The sequence below is a fragment of the Nesoenas mayeri genome (genome assembly GCF_963082525.1).
Source record: "Nesoenas mayeri genome assembly, chromosome: 11".
Lineage (NCBI taxonomy): Eukaryota > Metazoa > Chordata > Aves > Columbiformes > Columbidae > Nesoenas > Nesoenas mayeri.
The window spans coordinates 22,494,079-22,516,208 of NC_137563.1; the positions used below are offsets into that span (position 1 = coordinate 22,494,079).

At 37.9% G+C, this 22,130-nt stretch overlaps 1 protein-coding gene across 1 annotated transcript in view; it reads right to left on the bottom strand.

Moving 5' to 3' along the window:
- Window positions 1–22,130, bottom strand: part of LOC308044774 (adhesion G-protein coupled receptor V1-like) — a gene marked incomplete at both ends in the record, with an annotated part of 30,833 nt that overhangs the window by 2,458 nt on the left and 6,245 nt on the right. The window contains 20 exon segments of the mRNA XM_080351640.1: window positions 816–1,000; window positions 2,727–3,134; window positions 5,211–5,453; window positions 7,643–7,814; window positions 8,710–8,827; window positions 9,787–10,634; window positions 12,246–12,381; window positions 12,769–12,793; window positions 12,797–12,940; window positions 14,185–14,328; window positions 15,102–15,575; window positions 16,422–16,571; window positions 17,235–17,474; window positions 18,631–18,729; window positions 18,733–18,850; window positions 19,357–19,555; window positions 19,646–19,794; window positions 20,287–20,519; window positions 20,834–21,019; window positions 21,139–21,277. Of these exon segments, the coding sequence (XP_080207766.1) occupies window positions 816–1,000; window positions 2,727–3,134; window positions 5,211–5,453; window positions 7,643–7,814; window positions 8,710–8,827; window positions 9,787–10,634; window positions 12,246–12,381; window positions 12,769–12,793; window positions 12,797–12,940; window positions 14,185–14,328; window positions 15,102–15,575; window positions 16,422–16,571; window positions 17,235–17,474; window positions 18,631–18,729; window positions 18,733–18,850; window positions 19,357–19,555; window positions 19,646–19,794; window positions 20,287–20,519; window positions 20,834–21,019; window positions 21,139–21,277 (4,410 nt within the window).

Below are 22,130 nucleotides of genomic sequence, written 5' to 3' on the forward strand. Positions count from 1 at the left end.
ACACAAAAAACTTGCAATAATGAATTTGAACTTTCAAGTTCTGGACACTGTTCCAGATAGCACTGTTATTTATGCCATTTACTGTCTTTTGGCTGAGATGGGCATCTTAACCCCTATAACTTATGCAATGTCACAGAAAGTTACATCTCCAAAAGAAACTGAGAAAGAAATCTAAAGCATGCTGATTTTCACCGGACGGGAAAAAAGAAAAAAGGTTTTTTTTTATTCTAGATTCAATTACCAGTTTTTTAATAGGTTCACAGTGGGAGAAACCCACTGTTGAAAAGTGTTTGTGTCATAAAACTGTCATTTGTTTCTGCAGTCATCTATTTTCCCTGCCCATTAGCCTGGCCATAGGTTATGATGCACTTGCAGAAAAAACTAGGAATTTGAAACTACATGTAAAAACTATGAGTTGCTTTCAGGCAATTCTAAATAATGTTCAAGTGAGCAAAAGCATGTACACAGAAATTAGAGAATGCCAGTAGAAATTTTGGGTTACTTACTGTCACCTACATCTTAAAGCATAGCTCTCCATCATATAATTACGTTATTTTCTTAGCAAGATTAATTAATCCTTTTCTAAGCAATATTTAAGCTAATGGTGACTTAATACATCCCAGATATCCTGACTTCTACTCTCAGAGCTACCCCGCATTTGTGACACCAGCTCTTAGAGCTTTGTAAGATTCTGACAGAGTGCAACACGTTTTCATACAGGTAACAAGTCCCTTTTCTAAAAAATATCATTTACATTTTTACTGTATTAGCTTTCCGGTATTTTCAAAACGTATTTTGAATTCAAGGTTACTTACCTTTCTCCCGGTGACCCACACATTACCCCTGTGAACAGGGAAAAGGCAAATTTCTCGGTCACCGCAGCAAGCAGGCTATATCCTCGTGTGTCCTCGCGCTTTGGGCTAGCCAGGGTGCAGAGTATCTCATAGAATAGGCTTCTACTTTTATCAGTGAGTAACTGTTTCTCACCAACATCTGTCACCTAAAGGGAGGAGAAGAAATCGAACATTTTATGCACACAAGTCTGCTTGTAACATTTCCTCATAAAACGAACATTTATCCCAGTGTTCATTCTGAAAGTTCAGCATATTCTTCATTTCTTGATCACTGCGGCCAAGGCATCAGGTGCAGTCTATGTCAAAACTACACAAAGATATCCTTACTAATATGGATTTACTAAAGAAACCATGTGGGACTTTTCATTCCTTCACAACTCAAAGATCGTTGCGCCCTGAGGAGTCTTGATATGATTTCTGTGTCAAAATGGCAACTGTCACAAATGAATTATTCTTCATTAATATTTTTATACTGGTTTGTGTCTAGGTATTTAAACATTTTCCAGCTCCACATTTAAACACTTTCCAGATCCATTTTGCATTGCTCCACAAGTCCAGAAGAGCCAGGAAGCCACAAAACTAGTCCCAGGGTTTTCACAGAACTCAGGGCAATGCTGAAGTGCTCAGGTACTTGCCAGCCCGATTGCCAGAGATAATGCAGAGGGAAAAAAAAGGAAAAGAATATGCAGGCCTGGTTAAGACAACAGCAGAAGACTCCAGCTGGTCCTGCTAGGACTTGCTGGTGTGTTGACTGTATTCAAATGTGAAGATAAGAACAACCTATCAGAGAGCAGTGTAGGGGAAAGGGACCTGGGGGTCCTGGGGACAGCAGCATGACCATGAGCCAGCGCTGGGCCATTGCGGCCAGGAAGGCCAATGGTACCTGGGGTGGGTTAGAAGGGGGTGGTCAGTAGGTCAGAGAGGTTCTCCTGCCCCTCTACTCTGCCCTGGGGAGACCACACCTGGAATCTTGTGTCCAGCTGTGGCCCCTCAGTTCCAGCAGGACAGGGAACTGCTGGAGGGAGTCCAGCACAGCCACCAAGATGCTGAAGGGAGTGGAGCATCTCCCGTGTGAGGAAAGGCTGAGGGAGCTGGGGCTCTGGAGCTGGACAAGAGGACACTGAGGGGTGACTCATTCATGGGGATCAATATGGAAAGGGGGAGCGTCAGGAGGATGGAGCCAGGCTCTTCTCGGTGACAACCAATGGTAGGACAAGGAGTAATGGGTACAAACTGGAACACAGGAGTTTTGGAGGTTCTGCTTAAATTTGAGAAGAAACTTGTTCCCGGTGAGGGTGGCAGAGCCTGGCCCAGGCTGCCCAGGGAGCTTGTGGAGTCTCCTTCTGTGCAGACATTCCAACCCGCCTGGACACCTTCCTGTGTAACCTCATCTGGGTGTTCCTGCTCCATGGGGAGATTGCACTGGATGAGCTTTCCAGGGCCCTCCAACCCCTGACATTCTGTGAATCTGTGATTCTGTGAACCCTGAGCCTCACTGTCTTGTGCCAAGGCTAAAACCAACAAAGATATGCCCTGAGAATCAAGAAATCGTAACAAGCTCTGTGAAAGCGTGGCACCAAAGGGAAAATGTGGCACAGCACAGAACATCGTGCTATAGGTACATACACAAAATCAATACCAGTTGTTCTTTTCAACCTATTTGATTGTTGATTGCCGGCCACCATCCTAACTTGTAGCAGGCAAACGTCTTCCATGACTAGGACTTCACAGCTTCTATTTTTACCTTTGTCTGTGTCCCTGGATCCCTGGGTCCCTGCTGTGGATGCTGTCCTTGATCTTATCACAGGCCTGTGTGTCATTTTACTCTTATTAAAGTCATTGGTCATTCAAGAAAGAGCAGGAAAGGTTTACCTTATCTATTATATGCATCACAGCAGTAAGCTGCTCTTCTGTGGTTTCTGTAGCCACTTTGACATTCAGATTCTGGAGGACTCTGTGTAAGATGGTATCATCAAGAGGCTGACGGAGTTGATCAATGAGCCCCCAAACTGGCAAGGAGTCCAAATCTGACACAATGGTGATGTTAGCAATGCCATACACGTCATCTACCCTGGCACCGCCTGTGGGATTAGAAAGTACAACCTGGAAACGCTTTGGAAATGGGTTTAAAGATCCTGTCTTTGGAGTTAGGGTCACATCCAGGAACATATTTCTCTGTCCAGGTTCAAAAGTCAATAAACCCTCAGATCTGGCAAAATCTTGTCCTGCCACAGCTGGAGAGATGAAGGTCCGGCCAATAGGTTCAGGTTTCTGTAGCTCCTTAAAACAAATCAAAAGAGTTTTGGGTAACATTATGATAGATACAATCGTTCAAAAACAGCTGCTGTAGAACTCCTGTTGTAAATGGGTAAAATTTAAGTGTGTAAAAAAAGAAACCCTCTTTCAAAATGCAGTCAAGAATTATATAACAATTACCTTAAATGAAATATCTCCCTGAAGTAGCAATCTGTCACCTGTAATCACTGACTACCCAGGGAAAGAATTATATATATATTGTCAATAGTGTACAGGATCCCTCTCATTCTTTTGCAAAACAAAAATCACAAAGCTTTTTCTGGGTGAACAGATGTTACAGAAATGTTAGCACATCTGTAAGGTGAATTCCAGAGGGCACAATGTAAGTTTAGGTCTGTAGCATGAAATTCCCTCGGTTCAGGGTACAGACAGGCATTACAGATACATAAAAACTAAACAAAAGGAAAAAAATAAACCACTCTGGAAACCTGTGCCCAAATTAATATCAGTTCATGATATTTTTAGTCCCAGTAAAGATACCTAGGAATGCTATAGGGCCTCATTTCTTCTGTGAAGTAGCACTCTTTTCACCTTCCATGAGGTCTGCAGATTCTTCATGACCTTACTGGTTTTGTCAGTTGCCATAACCCTGGTATTATATCTCGTAATATAACCAACTTTCCTTAAGTGGAAACTGACTATTAAGCAAAGATGTTTATTTGTGAAATACTAGACCGCTTTTGAAAACATTTTGCTTTAATTAGTAGAGTTTACTTATGGAATAAATCAGAGGTTTTTTTGAGTTCAGAGAACTTAGTAAATCGATGCAGTGTGTATCTCTTTCAAAATTGCTCTAGAACAAAATCACATAATCTGTGCAAATTTCAGTAAGAAGTTTCCTTTTGTTTACCCCTTCCAATCGAGAACTAGGAAATGGAGCAATAAGTGGTAATAAAAGCACCAGTGGCAAGAGCATTGTTTAAGAAACCTTTGTAGAAATGAGATAAACATCTGTTTCCTGTCTGCCACGGCTTCTTATTTTTACAGGTACCAAGAGCACCAATAATTTGGTGTGTGCTCATGCACACTCATAACCTAAAAATATCCGGTTGCTATATAAAAATTATAAACAGGTAAAGAAATGCTCCCTATATTTCAGCCTAAATATACACTGGACAGTAGCAATTTCTTCTCCATTTAACATCTAAATTATAATGAACTTTTGGCTGGAAAGAATGTGAAAATTTGTTATCACGCAATTGAACAAAAGCACTGGTCAGCTATAAGAAATGGATGGAAATATCACGTAATCCCATGCAGTTGAAATAAATATGCATCCAATACAGCAACAGAATGCAAAGCATTTTATTGTAAAGGTTGATGGAATTACACCCCTCTTGCAGCCTGTTCCTTGACGTTGAAATCAAGGAAGGAATCATGGTTTTGCAGTTGTGTTACTTCTGCTAAAGGAGAATCTTCATAATCTGTCAGTTAATAATGAGGTAGTCATTTAGAGATAAAAGGGTCCAAAGTTAGAAGTGTCTGATGTTACAGCTGTAAACATAACCAAAAAAATGAAAGGGGATGGTAAAATAGACTTAAGCACGTGAGATTTTTTAATCAGATAATTTTAGTTTAGAACTTCAAGAAAATGGAATAAAATCTGATGAAAGCGCTCCTTCTCTTTTCCTAAGTGTGCTCTATGTATTAATACATTTTTCACCTAAAACAGCAAGTGTGTTGGCATCTGAATCTTGACAGGCATACACATAATAAAAACTTAATTTGAGAGAAAAAAGCCTCAAAAATTTGAGTATTTCAAGAACTTAAGGACAAAGGAAGAAATGTATTTAATGCCTGCCTGCCCGTTGTCTTTGAGGTAACTGAAAGGTACTATGAAACAAATCACTCTTGATAATACAAGAGTGAACAAGGCCTTTTTACTAGTGGAAAACAAACAAAATTATAATATATGGGCCCAGCAAATGCTTGACTGCTTCCTGAAAAAAATGCTAATTACAGCCAGATTCACTTTACAGAATGAACGCTTTACTAGCAAAAAAATAAGTTAAATTATAAAAACAGCAATAGAAGCTTTACCTTCATGCTGGAGCTGACCACTGTGGTTACCGATGTACTAGAATCTCTATGCACTTGCAGGCTGATTAAAGTTGTCTTCTTGTGAGCCACAGCAAAACGAGATCCCACAGCAAAATACACTAAACCACGAGGAGCGTCGCTTTCAAGGACGGTTATAAAAGCAAATCTGGCACTGCTGTTCAATGCAGCTCCTGTGCTTACAGCATAAAGCACAACAAAAATATATGTCTCAAATTCAGGTACCTGTAAAGGAGGGATGATTTTCATGTCATTATAAGACCCACTAATTAATTGTTTTTAAAAAGTTTGCGTTATTTTGTATGCACAATGGATACTAACACCATAAGCATGCCTCTTGAAATGTGCAGTAAGTGCAAGGAAGTATTAATATATCATAAAAATAATAATGTTGCAGCAATGCCACGTGCAATAATGACATGGTGAATTTTTGCTTGGGACTCTACCGCAATAAAACAGCTATTTGTATACTACACGTATTGTTACTGTAAATTTGCCATAAGACAAGATGGTAAATGCTTTAAGAGCTCAATTTTCCAGATTATGGAGTTACACAGCTGTACATTTTGTAAGGAATTTGCTCTTTCACTTAATTTTTGCCTTATGAAAAGGCATGTACCCACCTTCTTACCTGTGTAAAAAATTCCATAGAAGAGTGAGTATGCAGTTTTGAATCTTCAGTTAATATTGACTGTATTTTAAGATTGAACTCTGCTAACCACAGTTTTGAATAGTCTGGAAATACAGGCTATTGAATTTCAGCGTTCACATGCCAAAGGATTAGTCTAGGAATTTCTACAAACTGAATGCCTGTTTATTGAAAATAAGGTAGCAATATTAAATTACACTATGACGTGTTGCCCTCCCTTTGATTCTCTATCTACACTACAGATATAACATGTTTAGAAATAGATATTCGATTCCTGAGATTCCATAAATAATTGGAAATATGGCATCTGAACCTATTAGATGCACTGAGGAAGCAGCAAACCAGCAAAAAAAACCTCCATAGTTCTTTACAAGACAACAGCATTATAAAAAAAAGTTGGTAACTGAAGACGATTTCAAGTATAGATTTTTGTTCTGGGTCTGGATTTTTGGAAATTCTACTGTAATTCTAGGAAAGCAGGATCCAGCTCTTAGCAAATGAAGTCAGTGCAACTGACCAAGCAAAAACTTTCTAAAAGCTAGATGTCACACCGTACGCCATAAAAACGTAAAATATTTATTGAATGCATTTATTACTTCATCATTTCATAATGTATTGGTTGCTAATTTATAAGCTATTTTATGGAAGAAGAACTGGAAGAAGAATTAAAGAATATTTGGGGGGGCTAAACAGCATATATTTTTAATCGAGTAGTCATCAAGTAATTATTTACATGGAATGATCTTGACTAATGGATGACAGGCACAAATTCACTGTAGCGCCACAGGGAACTAATCTTCCATTAGCACCTGTTTGAGTGGCACACGCTTGTGCTTCATGTGGTATAAATGCATGTTTCTAACGCTGCCAGTCCGCTGTCATTAAATAATGATAACACTCCTCTGGAATAAACAGGTTCAAAATCCCAGTTTGCTCAGCGAGGCCACCTGTGATCCACTCATGCATATATTTTATTCCTTGGCTCTGTAATTTAAAAATTACATCTGAAGATGCAGAAGGAAAATAGTCCTCTGAGCTAAGGGAATGCACACAGTTCCCTAGTGGGAAATAATTGTTTCCCACATCCTACATCTTGCGTTGTTTTCTAAAGTGTAGTCAGAAAAACTGTAGAAACCTTCTCATATTGTCTTTTTTTCCATTCCCCAGACCTCAGCTTTGCCACTAGCCTGACGGTTCAGATAGTTTATCGGAAAATTTCAAACTCTTCACTCTGAAAGAATGACAAACATTAATCTTTCCTTTCTTAAGGGACTGTTCTAAGCACCAGGTGTTCAAACAAAATTATTTTTTCCTTTTGTTTCCAGTAAAAATTGTTGCAATAAAAGCGTTTTGTTTCTTTTTTTGTAGAATGAGGTGTTATTAGTTGCAGGATATGCTTTCTATAAAACACCCTAAGAAGTCCTTTAGCTGATTAAAAATTTACTGTGTGGAGGATAAGAATGCAGCAAATGAATACACATCTCACTGGGATAACTCCATTCTTTTTTCTTATGGTTCTATAAAAGATCTGCATTTTACTCTTCAAATTAAATACTCATCTTCCCAAGTTTTTAGCAGTCACCATGGACGCAGCACAAGCCTGTAAATTAACATGTATTTGCAGAAGAGCTGAGCAGATGTCAAGTTACCATCTCCAGACTGTGTCCCACACATCACTTCCTCCAGATCAGAGGGTTTTTTTCAGTCTTGATAAGCTGCAATTCAACACCACAGGGCTATACACAAATGAGTAATAATTACTTACGTTATCAGGCTTTAGTTCAATGGAAATGTTGCACAACGTTTGACCTGCCATGCAGGTAGTGGATCCCACCACGGATACAAGTTCATTCTCCAAGTTCACGCCATCCTTCAGAAGGACAACACCTGTTTTATTAAAGGTCACACGCCAAAAGATCTTCACCTCTTCAAAAGCCCTATAAGCAAATCGAGAGTATATATGTACTGAAGGAGATCACTATTGTTTTAGGAAACATAAACCACGGAGGTAACACACGTTTTCTGTTATGATTCAAAGCTTATCACCAGGGAACAAACTGCTATAGGATGAAAACTTCTCTTTTTCAATTTAAATTCCTTCACCTGACATGTGTTTAGATCACAAAAACATCACACAGGAAGAAAATAAAGCAATTACACGGAGCTAGATTATTCTCAATTTTTATTTCAGAAAACATGACATTAGCTGCATAAGAGACACTGGTTCTTGGAAGGGAGTTGCCCGTGTACCTTCCTTAATACTACAGTAATCATTCGCCTGGAAAACCAGGTAGGATTTGTCTTTCCTCTAAGTTTAAGGAACGTGAAGTACTTGAGCATATTTGATTAAAAGTACACATAAATGTGCAACATATACATATATATATATATATATATGTGCTAATTAGTAAAATATAGTGTCTGTGTGACTGAAAACATTATCATAGTGCTGACACTCAGGTGCGTTCTTAATTGCTCATTTTAGTATTCATACCTACATTGTACTACACGGGGAGTTGAGAACTTGAATTACACCTCGAGCAGGGCAAATATTTTAACTCAAGCAAATCTTTCACACTTGTAGCCTTATAGTGTAAGTTGGAAAATACTTGTTTTTCCTGTCTCTGCTTTATCACAGTAGAGAGACAGACCTAATCACATTCACAACTTAAAGCCAGTTCATCAACTTCTGAGAAGTTACTAAAGCAGCTGAAAGGCAGATTTATTTTAAAACTCTTTGATAAACTCTTCCACTAACAGCAGCTCCTGTGGTTAACAACACAGCATGTTACAACATGTGGGAAGCACATTCGAATCGGCTGTTGCCTGCACCTGTTTGGTTGCCTTGTGACAATCAGCAGCACCTCTCTGTTCTCCGAGTCTTCATCAAGTACGAGACCGCTTTGTACTTCTGGAACAAATCCCAAAATGCCATTCTGGAGATCACTTCCTATATAGGAAACAGTCCATGAAAGTAAGCAAGAAAGTTAAGCTGAGACTAAATTATAACCTTCATCTGAATAACCACTAAAAAAAGTTTAAAATAGGTATCAAAACAATGCTACAAAGTATCATCTGGGGACACCTTGAGAAAATTTATTATAATATTTCTGGGTTTAATTTACACTACATAGTTATCCAGAACTTTAAATGTTGGCATTTCTAAATTTTATTTTAACCAGTAGAATAAGTATTTTTGAAAGCAGATATAGTAGGGTACGGGATGAAGATGGGCTTCCAAGGACAGCTTTCTTATTCGTCCCACTCATATTCTTGTTGAACCCATTAATTTTTCCAAATCGTCACATCAGCTTTTCTTCTGCATCTTTAATTCAGTGTGTGCAAGTATGGAGCTGCACAATACTTCACTGTTCTCATGGGAATGTAAACATCTTTGGCAAAACAGCAGTGTATGGAAAAAGAATCCAGGTTTAATGAGGGGAAGCTAATGTCTTCACAGTGTCCCGTTAAATCTTGTTACTAAAGGATTTCTCCTTTACAGGTAGCAATGGCTTTACTTACCAGTGCATGCTGAATGTCAATATAGAGACTGATACTTTGCACAAACCCCATTGTATGTAAAAGTGACAAAATGGCAAAAGTAAAAATCTAAAATGCCTGCAATGCTACTGGATCTACATAAAAACTACTCAAGATTAGCCTTTTCCCTTAACGAGTAAAACAGGGCAAGAACAGAGATAAGCATAATCTCTAAATGTATTTTGAGCTACGTTGCTAAGGGACGCGTAGTAGCTTTGTACATTAGATGCTTCCTCTGCTCTGGAAAACTCAAGATTTCACAATAGAATACCCTGCTTATCGTCAAATAGATTGCCAATCTTTACATGAAAATTGCTATGAAAACATAGTTATTTACTGTTATTAATTTTCCCGGGGAAATAATATTACCTGCAATAATTACTGTTGCAAAAGCAGCAAATCCATATTCATCCTTTCCTTCTACAATCTGAGCTCCATATTCAGGATTTGAGAGGAAAACATAAAACAATTCCTGTCCTTCAGGCTCATCATCGTCAAAAATCTTTATGGACACCCTGCTTTCTCTTTGTCCATCCAGCAAAGTCAAAGAGACTGACTGTTCCTCAAAATCTTCCCCTTCCATTGCCCAAGTGAAGTTGGATCTTCCATAAACGCTTCCAAAAGGATATGAATCTGCTCCATTTTGTGCACTCACTCCCCCAAAGGTTTTAATGGTTACTTCAACATCACCAGTAAAACCCTTGGTCCTTCTGATACGAAGTATCGCTGTGTTGGGGGTACTGTTGTTCACATCTTCTTCAACATAAATAAACTCTGGCCCCAAACTTAGTATTCCATGAAGAATATCATTAGCGAGGATATTAACTGTTGCAACACTGAAAGCTGGATTCAGACGTGGACTCCAGGCAAGATTCACAGGTTGAACATCCAAAATTTCCACACAAGTCAAATTTACAAAAAAAAATTCCTCAATTTCACAGACAGAGTCATCAATTATTGATATTTCTATCACAGCATTTGTCTGAAAATGTAAAAACATAAGCTCTCCATTGTAGATGGGTACCAAGTCCTCTAGTGGTTTGGCACTTCCTGGAATGGTCTGATATGTCAATTTAGTGAGATTACTTTGAAAACCAAACAATCTTTGGACATGTAGTGTGACTGTCCGAACACCTTCTTCAACTGAAAGAGACCTTGAGTTAAGAGCAAACTGGAAGATCCCCATTGGCTCAATTTCAGCTGTTGTAAAACCCGATCTGAAACAGAAAGGACACCAAAGTTGACAGAGGAAATATGACGCATGAAGAAAAGTAAAACATTAAAGCAGAATAATTGCCAGTGAACAATCAATGATGGCTCTAAGAAAGCGGATTAAACAAATGTCTAATAGCAGAGGGAAGAAATAGCAACCATACCAAAGCAAGATGTAACATGATTGCCTGAAAAATGATTTGGTAATAATAGGATCGAACAGCCCTCCTCAGATGCAATGCACCCAAATCAGCACAGGATACAGAGTAAAGTTTAAATAAAATAAAGTCTTCCTGAGAAAATGGAGAAGCAAAGGAAAGTATGATGTTTTTCTGTTGTGGACACAATGAAAGAAGATATATTACAATACAGCCACCCCGAGTAATACCAGTTGTATCTATAGAACAAACTTCCCATTTCAAAGGAAAACTGAGGGATAGACAGATCTTAACAGATCTACAGTTAGAGCCAGGAAGCTAGAGAATGAGAGGAAGTTATTTTAAAACTTACAGTGAGGCTTTGAAATACTAACTGCCCCCTCACAGGAATTTTTTTTCCAGATCTGAGCCCTATGATCAATATAAACTTAAGCTCTACTTCATTCATATTAAATATATCCCTTTCTTATTAGAAAATAAGCATAGAGGCAAAACTCTTCGTTAAATCTTGTGTCTTATACCTGTCTACAGAACTGATCTATTATTCAGTGCTAGAGGCTATCAAATGGCACTAAAATTACAGTGATTTTGGTCAAAAAACTAGACCATTTCCACCACTAAGGGAGCCCAAAGCTCCTCAAAGTCACCTTTACCCTCCATGGGATGTCATCTTCAGTTTTCTAGGAAAGGTCATCCTCACATATTTAATGTATTTGATTCACAGGGTAAATAGGGGCTCTGAGGACACTAGTCCACAGGACAGACAAGCCCAGGAGAAGGGCTCAATCTCAGGATTTATCCATCCATTTCACTCCTGACTTCCTTCAGATTTGCCACTGTAATTGTAACATGGCGAAGCCAAAACCTTTCTCCATACGTGGTGTTACTCCATGTCCATTCTTTTTATACCACTTCTAGCTATCAATGGCTAAGGATGAATGAAAATAAAATAGCTTGAAGAATAGATAACTTATCTGAGATGGAAAACTACATTAAACATAATGGTTTTGTTTTTTTTAAAAAATAAAAAGGAGGTTTTATATAAATTAGGTATTTTCAGAACATTTCTTGTTTTATTTTTCTTATTATAAATAATTTGTTATGTAAGACCTTCTAAATATGGATTTTTAGGGACACGAATGAAAACTGTTAAGAGTTGTTTTCAGTCTTCAGCTTCCCGGCTAAAACTGTTGATCTTCATTGTCTTGACTGTCTCCGTTATTCTAGGCACCTATGAAATAGACTGGAGTTGGATAAAAGCCTCAGTTCTGAACAGGTCAGATCTAGATCACTTTGTTCTCACCTGAGACAAGCTATACAAATTTATCAAAGAATGGACTACAAGTTACTAGCTGCCTATAATAATAACAACAGGGATTTGTATAAGTTTTGTATCTGTACACAGGTCACAATTCTTATGGCATTGGTGTGACTCAAAAATACAAGTAGCATCCTTACCTCAGGCGAGCCCCACCAGACACATTGCTGTGCGCTGCTGTTAAAGTGATGGCAAATGACTCACATTTATTTCGGCTTGGAGTGGCCTGAAATGAAATCACTTTACTTTGCTCACCAGAGGAAAATGCAACAGTACCTGAAGGAAAGAGAGAGTGAGAGAGAGCAAAAGTCAAAATAATCCAATAGGAATCCTCTTTTTATCTGGGAATGCGCTAAAGTACAGACTTTAATCACAATTCCACTCCATTTAAGAAGAAGAAAACTGGATAAGGGTCTTTCCTATATGAAGCTGTCCTTCATGGCCACAGCATCGTGCCTGCCTCCCAGACATGTAATGTCTATGAAGTTGAAGGGTTTTTTTGCTTATAAAATTAACACATCCCTTATAGCTAAAAATTAGACCATACCATTTCAATCTAATGACTCCTTATTAATAGAGAAAGCATACAGAGGTATATATAACTAAAAGGTGGTATCATCACTTATGCAACTTTCGTAGCTGTTTCCTCAGACTGTTACTCACCAAACAGAGGAGTAATATTGTCTGACTAGGCAAAGTCGGTGATCAGGTCTGCTGGGTATTCTGAGATCCAGCTCAAGATGACAGAGCCATAAGCTCCTTTTCTGGTGATGACAGCCTGGCCTGTCCCTGCTATAATGTCTGTAAGTCGTAAAATCACAGATTCAAAGCCAACCTGTGGAAACACAGTGGCTTTTGTTATAGAAAATGGAATAAAAGTGGACAATAACATATATGAAAGAGTACTATATTTTGTAAGGTAGGCATCTTAACAGTAGTTACACGTGCATATAAATATATGTATGTACATGTCTATATATGTTTGTATATATATCTATATATATAAATGCCTTCTTCACAACTCTTCAACATTTCTAAATCTTAAGACTTCTGAGAATTAGATATCAGGGAAAAAAAGGAACCAGTATGAATGACATTTTGGTACTGAGAACACTGAATATAGCATTTTGTGTCTGTCTTTCAAAAGGAAAACAAACCAACCTGCCCTTAATGCTCACATGCAATGGCTGTGGTGTCATACAGATACACATAGGTCTAAAATAAAGTATTATTTGTCTATCCAGTGAAAGTAAGTTGTTGTCACATTACATTGTTCACAAAAACATTCTTGATAGTATGATGTACTTTTCTTTCTTTGACCAAAAAATGGGAATGAAAAGATAATTCACACATTCTAAAATTATAAGTGGATGTATGGTAGTAAACAATGTTTACAGAAATACCATTGGAATTAAGTTCAATTACAAACTGAAAGACAAAACAGTGTGTCAAGAGAATTAAAATCGTTACATAAAAACTTCAGTAAAATTTAGGAGACAAAAACTCAGCATGCTTTTGTCTTTGCTTGCCACATAAAAAGGGAACTGTAGCACATATACCATATTGGAACAGGTATATTATATTTTTTCTGTCTCATACAAAGCAGACAAATGGAAAATTCCCCACTCAGTGATTAGTCAAAGGTACTGTCAACTGCATTAAAACCCAGCATGACCTCCACTTCTTTTTGCACGTGATACTGCATGCATGCTCTTATCTACTTTGGGGCTGCTGTACTTAAAGGAATAACATCGTCCAGAACTCGCTATTTTCCTCTAAGTCTCAGAACTTCCACTTCATGTAAACAAAAGTATAAGTAAATCATCATATTTATGCTATTTACATTTTATAGATGAAGAGACCTTTTCAAACTGCATTTACACATCTCTGTATGAATTTGTATCAGAGAAAAGACAATATACAGTACAAGTAATAACTGGAACAGTCTTGTCGGTCATTAAATTGGTTGCAATGATGAAAACTTTAAGGAGCAAACTGAATTCTTATAGCGGCTGCCTTTTGTAATGAAGCGTACCTTCCTTCTGCGGTAGAAAATTACACTGCAGTCAGTCTACTGACCTGTGAATTGGCAGCTTCCTCAGGAACAAGCAGAATGGCTGACTTCGCCTTTCCTAATATTTTAGGCACATCCTTGGCACTTGTCCCAACCAGGCTTACGTTAGTCAGTTCCAGGGTAAAATTCAAGCCCAGTACAATAAACGCCTTTGAGAGGAAGAATGCAATTAAAATGGTGGCAATGTAATTCCACTGAAAACACGATAACCACCGGTTCAAAGAGTTAAGTGGCAGAAAAATCAGCAGATTTTGTTGTTTGCATGAAAAAGCAGTGTTTTCAAGTCAAGCGTTTTGTTGATTATCTTTCTATAAAGAAACACAGTTAAAACAGCAATATTGTGATTGTAATTTACCAGCAGTTAATTGAAAGATGAGTTTATAGAGCGTGTATTGCCATTTTAATGAATTGTACCTAACATAGTGGGTCTCAGCTTGATTTTAACTCTTAGGGTTAATAAGATGCAAGACAAATGTAAAAGGATGTAAGCGTGGATGGAAGACTGTAATAATGATAATAGTAAACAACCAGGGAACACTGGGAAATGCAGGTAAATTTATCTGCTGCTTCACGAGTCAGCACTAACACATCACTATTTACAATGCAAAAGAGAAATTGAAAGAATATTGGAATACATAAAATAACAAAATATTGAACTGATAGTAACACAAAGCAATGATGGAAGGAAACACTGGATATTTGAACACATGCATAGAGTGATTTTGCAGTTATTACCTGAAAATGTGATATTTGAACCCACTTCTAGTCCATAAATAGGAAATTCATTATACCAAAACTCTCTTTTCTGCTTCTTGACAGTGGACAGTATTGAGAGTTTAGTACCTTATTCCAGCACATTTGTATTGTGATGAACACAAATGGAAACAATAGATACCACATGACTTAAAAGGATAATACAGACCTGGTTGCTTATTGGCACTCTTTGCACTCCAAAGCTGGCACCGTCTTTTATTGTGAGGTATCCCACCTCATTCTCAGGCTCAATTAGTGCTTCTTCACAATGAGATGTGATATGGTACTCAACAATTGCTTCTCCAAATGCCCCAGCATGCCGAGTTACATTGATCTGAACACACCGATCCAGGTTCCTCTCTACGAGTACTGACTGCTGGTCAGAGTACAGGGCGAACACTCCATAGGGGTCATCATTTGCAAACACATTGATTTCCAAAATTCTTTTCTCTTGGTCTAAATCTGCTCCACCTTCTACTGAAATCAGCTGCACCACATAGTTCTCATCCAGTGCTGGAACATCGTCAGGTAACAGGTAGATGATTATCTCAGCTGTGCTCTCCTGGTCAGCAATGACAACAGATCCCTCTGTCCTAAGAAAGTCACCCGTGATGTCAGATTCACGACGTATTTCCCAGTAAACCTGAAATTTATTTAGAAAATTCACAAAATGAAGGCAATATCACCCACAGAGTCGGAAACTTTCACATTCCTGGTTCAGTATAGATTGCATACGGAATAGGTTGGGTTTAAATGGGTAAAATACAAATTTGTTTAAGTATGCATAGAAAGAAGCACATAGACTATCTTACAAAGTGGTGTGTTGTTCTTCCAGCAGTACTGTGAATGCAAAGATTACCTTTGTATATCTTCTGGACACCTACGTAAAACTATACGGAATCTCTGAACAATTGCTTGACATTATTTCTATTTTTACACCAAGATATCCTTGCTGTTTTTCCAGTTTCCAGAATTCCTCACAACAGAAAGGTGTGAAGAGTTCTCATTAAACACATTAGATGCTTTTATTAATTTTTTTTTTTTTTTTTAATAAATGAGTACTTGTGAAAATGCTGACTTGTAAACAACTTTAGGTAAAGACAATGTAAGTGATGATTCTAAAATGTCTGATTCTTACCTTTACATATGGCTGAAAAAGAGTAAATTGTGAGGATCCCAAAGAAAGCTCACTATGAAAGTCTGGTCTCTCCTGTTCTCCCATCAAAAGCACAGGAGCAGAGGGAGAGAGAAAGCAAGACAAGCACTCCAGTGCTGGTTTTCTGGTTTTTTCACTGACCAGGGGAGACTGAATCTGACTCTACAAACCACAACTACTAGAGCTGAGCCCTTGCTAAACTCAGTCTAAAAGGCGACATTTCAAAATTTGAGAAATACGCAATTGAAAGGCACAGAATAAGATCTCCCTCCATGCATTGATACAGAGGATTATTTCAGATTATAATGTTGATTAGGAAGAGAGTGAGAATACCGTTATGTTTCCCATGGTGCCCTGGATTCGTCTGACAAACAGTGTAATACTTTGTGGCCCTTCCACTGTAGAGGGTTCTGTGAAGTTTTTCTCAGTTAACGATTCAGGAGCAAACTGTACCATTCCGTTGGGATCACCAAACTTCTGTATCTTTAAGGAAGTAATTGAATAAAAAAAAATTAAACAATCAGAAATGTAAAGTGAATAGTATTCTTGTTTGAAACATTGAGATTTTCATTGCTAGATGCTATAGGGAATGTATCAATTAGTTCTTCCTCTTGAGTTTTCTCCTCTTAAGAAGACTCAAGAGTACATCAGTATTTAGAAGAGAGTCTGAGAGAGTCTGCTCTCTAATAGGTCATTTCCCAACTTATACTGGAACCTGGGGTTGTTCCTGCCCAGACACAAGACTCTACACTTGCCCTTGTTCTATTTCATTAAATTTCTCCCTGCCCAACTCTCCAGCCTGTCCAGGTCTCCCAATGGCAGCACAGCTTCCAGTGTCAGCCACTCCTCTCAGCTTGGTGTCATCAGCAAACTTGCTGACAGTCACTCTGTTCCCTCATCCAAGTCATTGATGAATATATTGAATAATACAGGCCCCAGTACTGACCCTTGAGGGACTGCACTAGATACAGGCCTCAACTGGACTCTGACCCATTGACCATGACCATCAAACCCATGTAGTAGGGGAGGCAAAAAAAAAAGAGGCAAATGACAAGCTATTCAGTCATTATGATAACCCTTCAAAGCTTTGCAGGATAAATACCAATAACAGAGATCTCAAGAGAAAGAAAAGCAATAGTGACTTACTATTAGTGTAATGCTGTTTGCCTTAGGATCTAGTTCTGCTTCACCTTTCATAAGGCTCAGCCTAATAATGAAGATCTCCTGAACTTCAACTTCTTCACGAGGATGGATTTGTAGATTAATAGTTCTCAGCCCTCCTTCCCCTTCTCCAAAATAGAATGATCCGTTCACAGGGTCACCCATGTCACTATTCAGGGGAGATAAAAGCTCTTCTGAATTGGGTCCCAAGATGTCCCAATTAATCTGTGGAAGATACCAGTTTCAGATTTACAGTAGTGACATATTATAACTGTCTCCCGGGTCGGGGGAAGTGACAGAGTAACACAAGCGACATAAAAATTCTTGCATCTGCTAACAAGCTACATTTAAATATGTGCTCTTTTTACAGAACACAACATATTAATAATTGATTACATGTGGGAAAATATATAATCCTTTGGAGAAAAATAAACATTAAAAATAGAAATTCTGAAGTGCTAGTTAGCCACAATGCCATTTTATTAAATTCTAGATATTAGTTACAGAAAAGAAAATCAACTGAGGTTTCTGTAGCACGTAACAGGAAATGCACAGGCCAGTTTACTTTTCTCTTCCTTTCACAATTTGTTTTGAAAAGCTCACCAAATAAGTATCCTGACCAGAAACATTCCCTGGCAAGTGTGTTATCAAGACTGAAAACGACAAATATTTTCTGCAATCGAAGTTTTTAATGCCTCAAATCACGATTCACACTTCCTCAGGCTGATTAAAAGCTAGAATATTTTCAAAATTTCCCACAAATTAGATTGGTTTTGAAGGGGTCCTATTCAGCATCTTAAAATTATTATTTTGACACTTAATTGTTTTTCAGTTTTCTTCAATGACTTCTAGGAAAAGTCAAAGAAGACCACGGCAATTTTCACATGAGGAGAGCAGTAGCTCATGGCCTTTAATGCCAATTTTCCAATCATTTGCCCAGACTGTGGAAGCCTTATCTTGGTTCATATTTATACTTTCACTTTGGCAGTGATACGTACAGACTAAAAAAAAGTCTAGAGGCCTCATAGTAAACAATTTACTGAAAATAAAAATAAATTGACCAGCTTCAGGAAGTAATTCAACTGAGTTAAATTAAATTAGCGGTGGTGCATGAAATTAACTATATTTTCAATGGGATTGGGAGATAGTTCAAAATAAAGTACACCAGACCATAATAAAAGCAGAAAAGCAGGAGGACAAAGAGAAGATCCAAAAAGTAACAATATTTTCTGTTCTTCTGCAACTATAGAGAATTCACGCTTAATGAAAAGCTGCAACTATCCCATTAGAAATCAGTCACAAGGAAGCCCCTGACGGCAAAAAAAGAAGATTTTTGGCCTTGTCACTGGAAAACACTCCGTTTTTGAGAACCAGGGCCCACCTGTGTCTCCCCAAACAATTTTCCTGTCCTTTCCAGCACCAGCGACACTGTTGTCGGTGTATCGGGGCTGGGAAGAGTAATTCGACTTTGGCTGAGAAATCAGATGATGCCCTGGGGGGAGTCGCTTTTGGCAATGGTGACCTGGCTCAGTAGATGGAGCCCAAGGGCTGCTCCACCAGTGGCCCCCATCAGCTGGATTTCAAATTGCTCTGCAAATTCGCTGCATGGAAAAAAAAAAAAAACCAGAAAAAAAGACCTTCTGAGACACACAAGAACAAAAAATTAAAATTATGATTTGTCATTCAACCATGCGTCCAGCTGGATCTGTTTAAAGATATACAGAAGTCATCTCTGTAAGCATACAGCAGAAGATTCCCCCCATTTGCAGAGAATGGTGATATCTGAAATAAAAATATTGTTTTATTTTCCACATGTGCTAAATTTAAAAAAAAAAAAAAAAAATCAGCAAAACATTTTATTATTCACAGCAGTACTATTAACACCCAAACTTTCTGATAATCTAGGTAAAAAGAATGTAGTTGTTTGCATAAAATTTAACAGGCACTATGAAACTCCAATAATAGCTTCTTTTCCCTCCCTTTAAATATTTCAGGGCTGCAGAAATTTGCTTTTCAATTCAAACTCTGCTGATAGGCATACTGCACGCGCTAAAAAATGGTTTCTCAGAAGTAGATTAGTGAATAAATATCTGAAAAAAATAATTACCTTTCTTCATCATCTGTGATAGAGATATAGATAAAAGTCTGGTTCTGGCCACGATAAAAAATGACAGAATCATTATGGATGATGTAGTCAACGTTCGGAAGTGCAGAAATACTTCGAGAAAGGAAATCGGCTGTTACATCGCCATACATTCCACGCTTTCTCACAACAGGAATCATGAGTAATCCAGCATCCTCTTGCACTTCAAGAAAAATTGGGAAAAAAAGTTATTTTATTTCAAAATTTGTGAGAGAGCCACAGGCTTATCCTCTAAACCATAGTGAAAACTTACCCTGTAGAAGGATATACTGTGGATCAAATTCTATGATGCCTTCTGCATTATCACTTTTTGCTATAGTGACTCGTACTGTGGAGATATTTCCTATTACTGGGGGTTGATCTATCTGTAGATCATTTTCCTTTACGGTGAAATCAAATCCACTTGCAAGAACATAAAAAGGAATATTACATAAAAAAAAAATCTTGCAAAAGTATTGTAATGCAAGTATGACAATTTTCAATTACCACAAATACTTTTATTTTCTGACAGTTACCACTGAAGATTTTTGGTCACACTTTTTCAAACTATATCTGCAAAACTGGCAGTTTTTTCACAGAAATGTGGATCTTTCGCTTTTTCTTTCACATTTTATCTTCTTCTTTGAGTTTCATGTGATTTGACAACTTCTATGTAATGGATGGACTTTCAGCTTTAATAAATCTTAATCAGCAAAATCTTAAAATTAATGTTGAAAGAATTTGGATTGCCATACATCCAATTTGTATTATTATTACTATTATAGCTGCCATATGAAATTTTACAGTAAAACACCTGAAATCCAGCGGTGCCTTTATGCAGGTAGATCAGATTCCAAATACAGTTTGATCTCCTGCTTTTAATTAATTTTATCTTATAATTAATTTTATCTTGACCTTCCTTGGAGTTCCACTTTGGTAATCATCACTGAAAAGTCTTCAGGACCTTCAGGAAAGTCATCATCATGAATTTCAACCGAAATCATTCTACTCTCCTCATGTGGTTCAAATAACAGTTCCCTTACTGTGGGGGTGAAATCAGCTCCCTCCTCTGCAGTCCCATTTATTCTCTGGAAGCAAAGACGCACTTTGCCATAGGATCCCCTTGAACGCAAAACAGTGATGTTAACCTGAGGGAGAGAGGACATTTGCTTTAAAAAATGGCTTTGCTTTTCTGTTACCATTCTGAGACTGTTCTATAGGCACCTTCTCAACGGTTCTGCCAGGTAACGATTTGCTGCAGTAAGTGCAGAATACACATAATTTAACAGACAGGCATCTTTCTCAGAGTATTAAAAACACCAAAAGCCTCAGATGGACTATGCTATGATAAATGCAGAATAAATCTCTGCCTTTTTTTTTTTTTCCTAAAGTTAAGTATAAATCTACCGACAATATTGATATCTATCGATATTTTACGTAAGAAGTAATTTTAACCATATACCCATTTTTCTTCTTCTGTTGTCAGCAATATTTCTCGTGAAAATGTAAACTCTCCGTATGGAAAATCACTGTCGGCCATGGTAATATTTGCTGTGCTGCTAGATTCATTTATGAGTCCTCCATCACTGATCCCAGTTAATTCAAATGTGTAGTAATGCTTCTCCTCAGGACGGTTATCATCGACAGCCTAGTGAGAAGAACCAATTAACCATTTCCAGGTAGAGAGGTATAACTAGTTTCTAATCAAGATGCTGGCTAGATAAAAGGAAGAACCTGAAATAGCTACTGGTGTAAAATCTCTTGTACCTGTATTAGAACCACTGCTGCACACTGCCTGTCTCGCATTGTCAAGGTCCCCGACGTCTCAATAAATTCTGTGTGATGACGGGGTGTTATATTCCAATATATTATGATTTCACCAAAAATCCCTGGGCCACATGTCAGGCTGCAGAATGCAAACGCAGATTTAATCTTCTACCTTTAATATTTGAAACCAAATCCAAAGATATAAAGCATAGATATTGTTGTGCACGGAAGAAATGTTACCAGCACTGTGAAGCTTGAATTTTAATCTATTAAGTCACTATTAAGATCTTTACCATAACCTCTTCAGAGCAATAACGTGTCTGCAGTTCTGATTTACTTCCCCGTGTTGGGAGGCATCTTGAGCTGTATTTTTACCCAGAGCACTTTATAGTTTCTTTGTGCATACAGCCCAAAGTTGGCAGCTGAAAACTGAGCTGTCTTTCTGCTTTTCAGGAAATAGACATGCAAAACAGAAGGGAAATGGGACTTACGGGTAGCACCCAGAGGTAATTTGGTTTTGAAGGCAGAAAGATACGAGAATAGTACTATGAGATCACTTGAGAAATGTTCTGTGTGCTGCTTGTCTAAAAACCTAGAGGCTAATCCTACTCATGACATTCTCGGTGAACTGAAGCATGGCAAGAAATTGTCTATACCATGATCTAGTACATGTTCTAAACTGGTGCTGCACAAAGCATCCCTTTGTCTGTTGGGATTCTCAGGGCAGCATGAGAATCTGTTTTCTTGCTTACATTTGCTGTTTCACTAAGGGAAAGTGTTGTAATACTTTTTCTCCAATTCTGTTAGAAGGTATGGTAACATTGTGATTTCTTCATCTTGTTTTCAGCTGACTGAATGCAGTGAAAGAATTGCATCTTGTTTCAACTAAGACCCAGTGCTGCTTTGGTTATGCTGATCATCGTAACAATGTACCGAATTTCAGTTCAAGCACCAATCCTGAACTGAATCCTGAAAAGCACAAAGCATCTTCA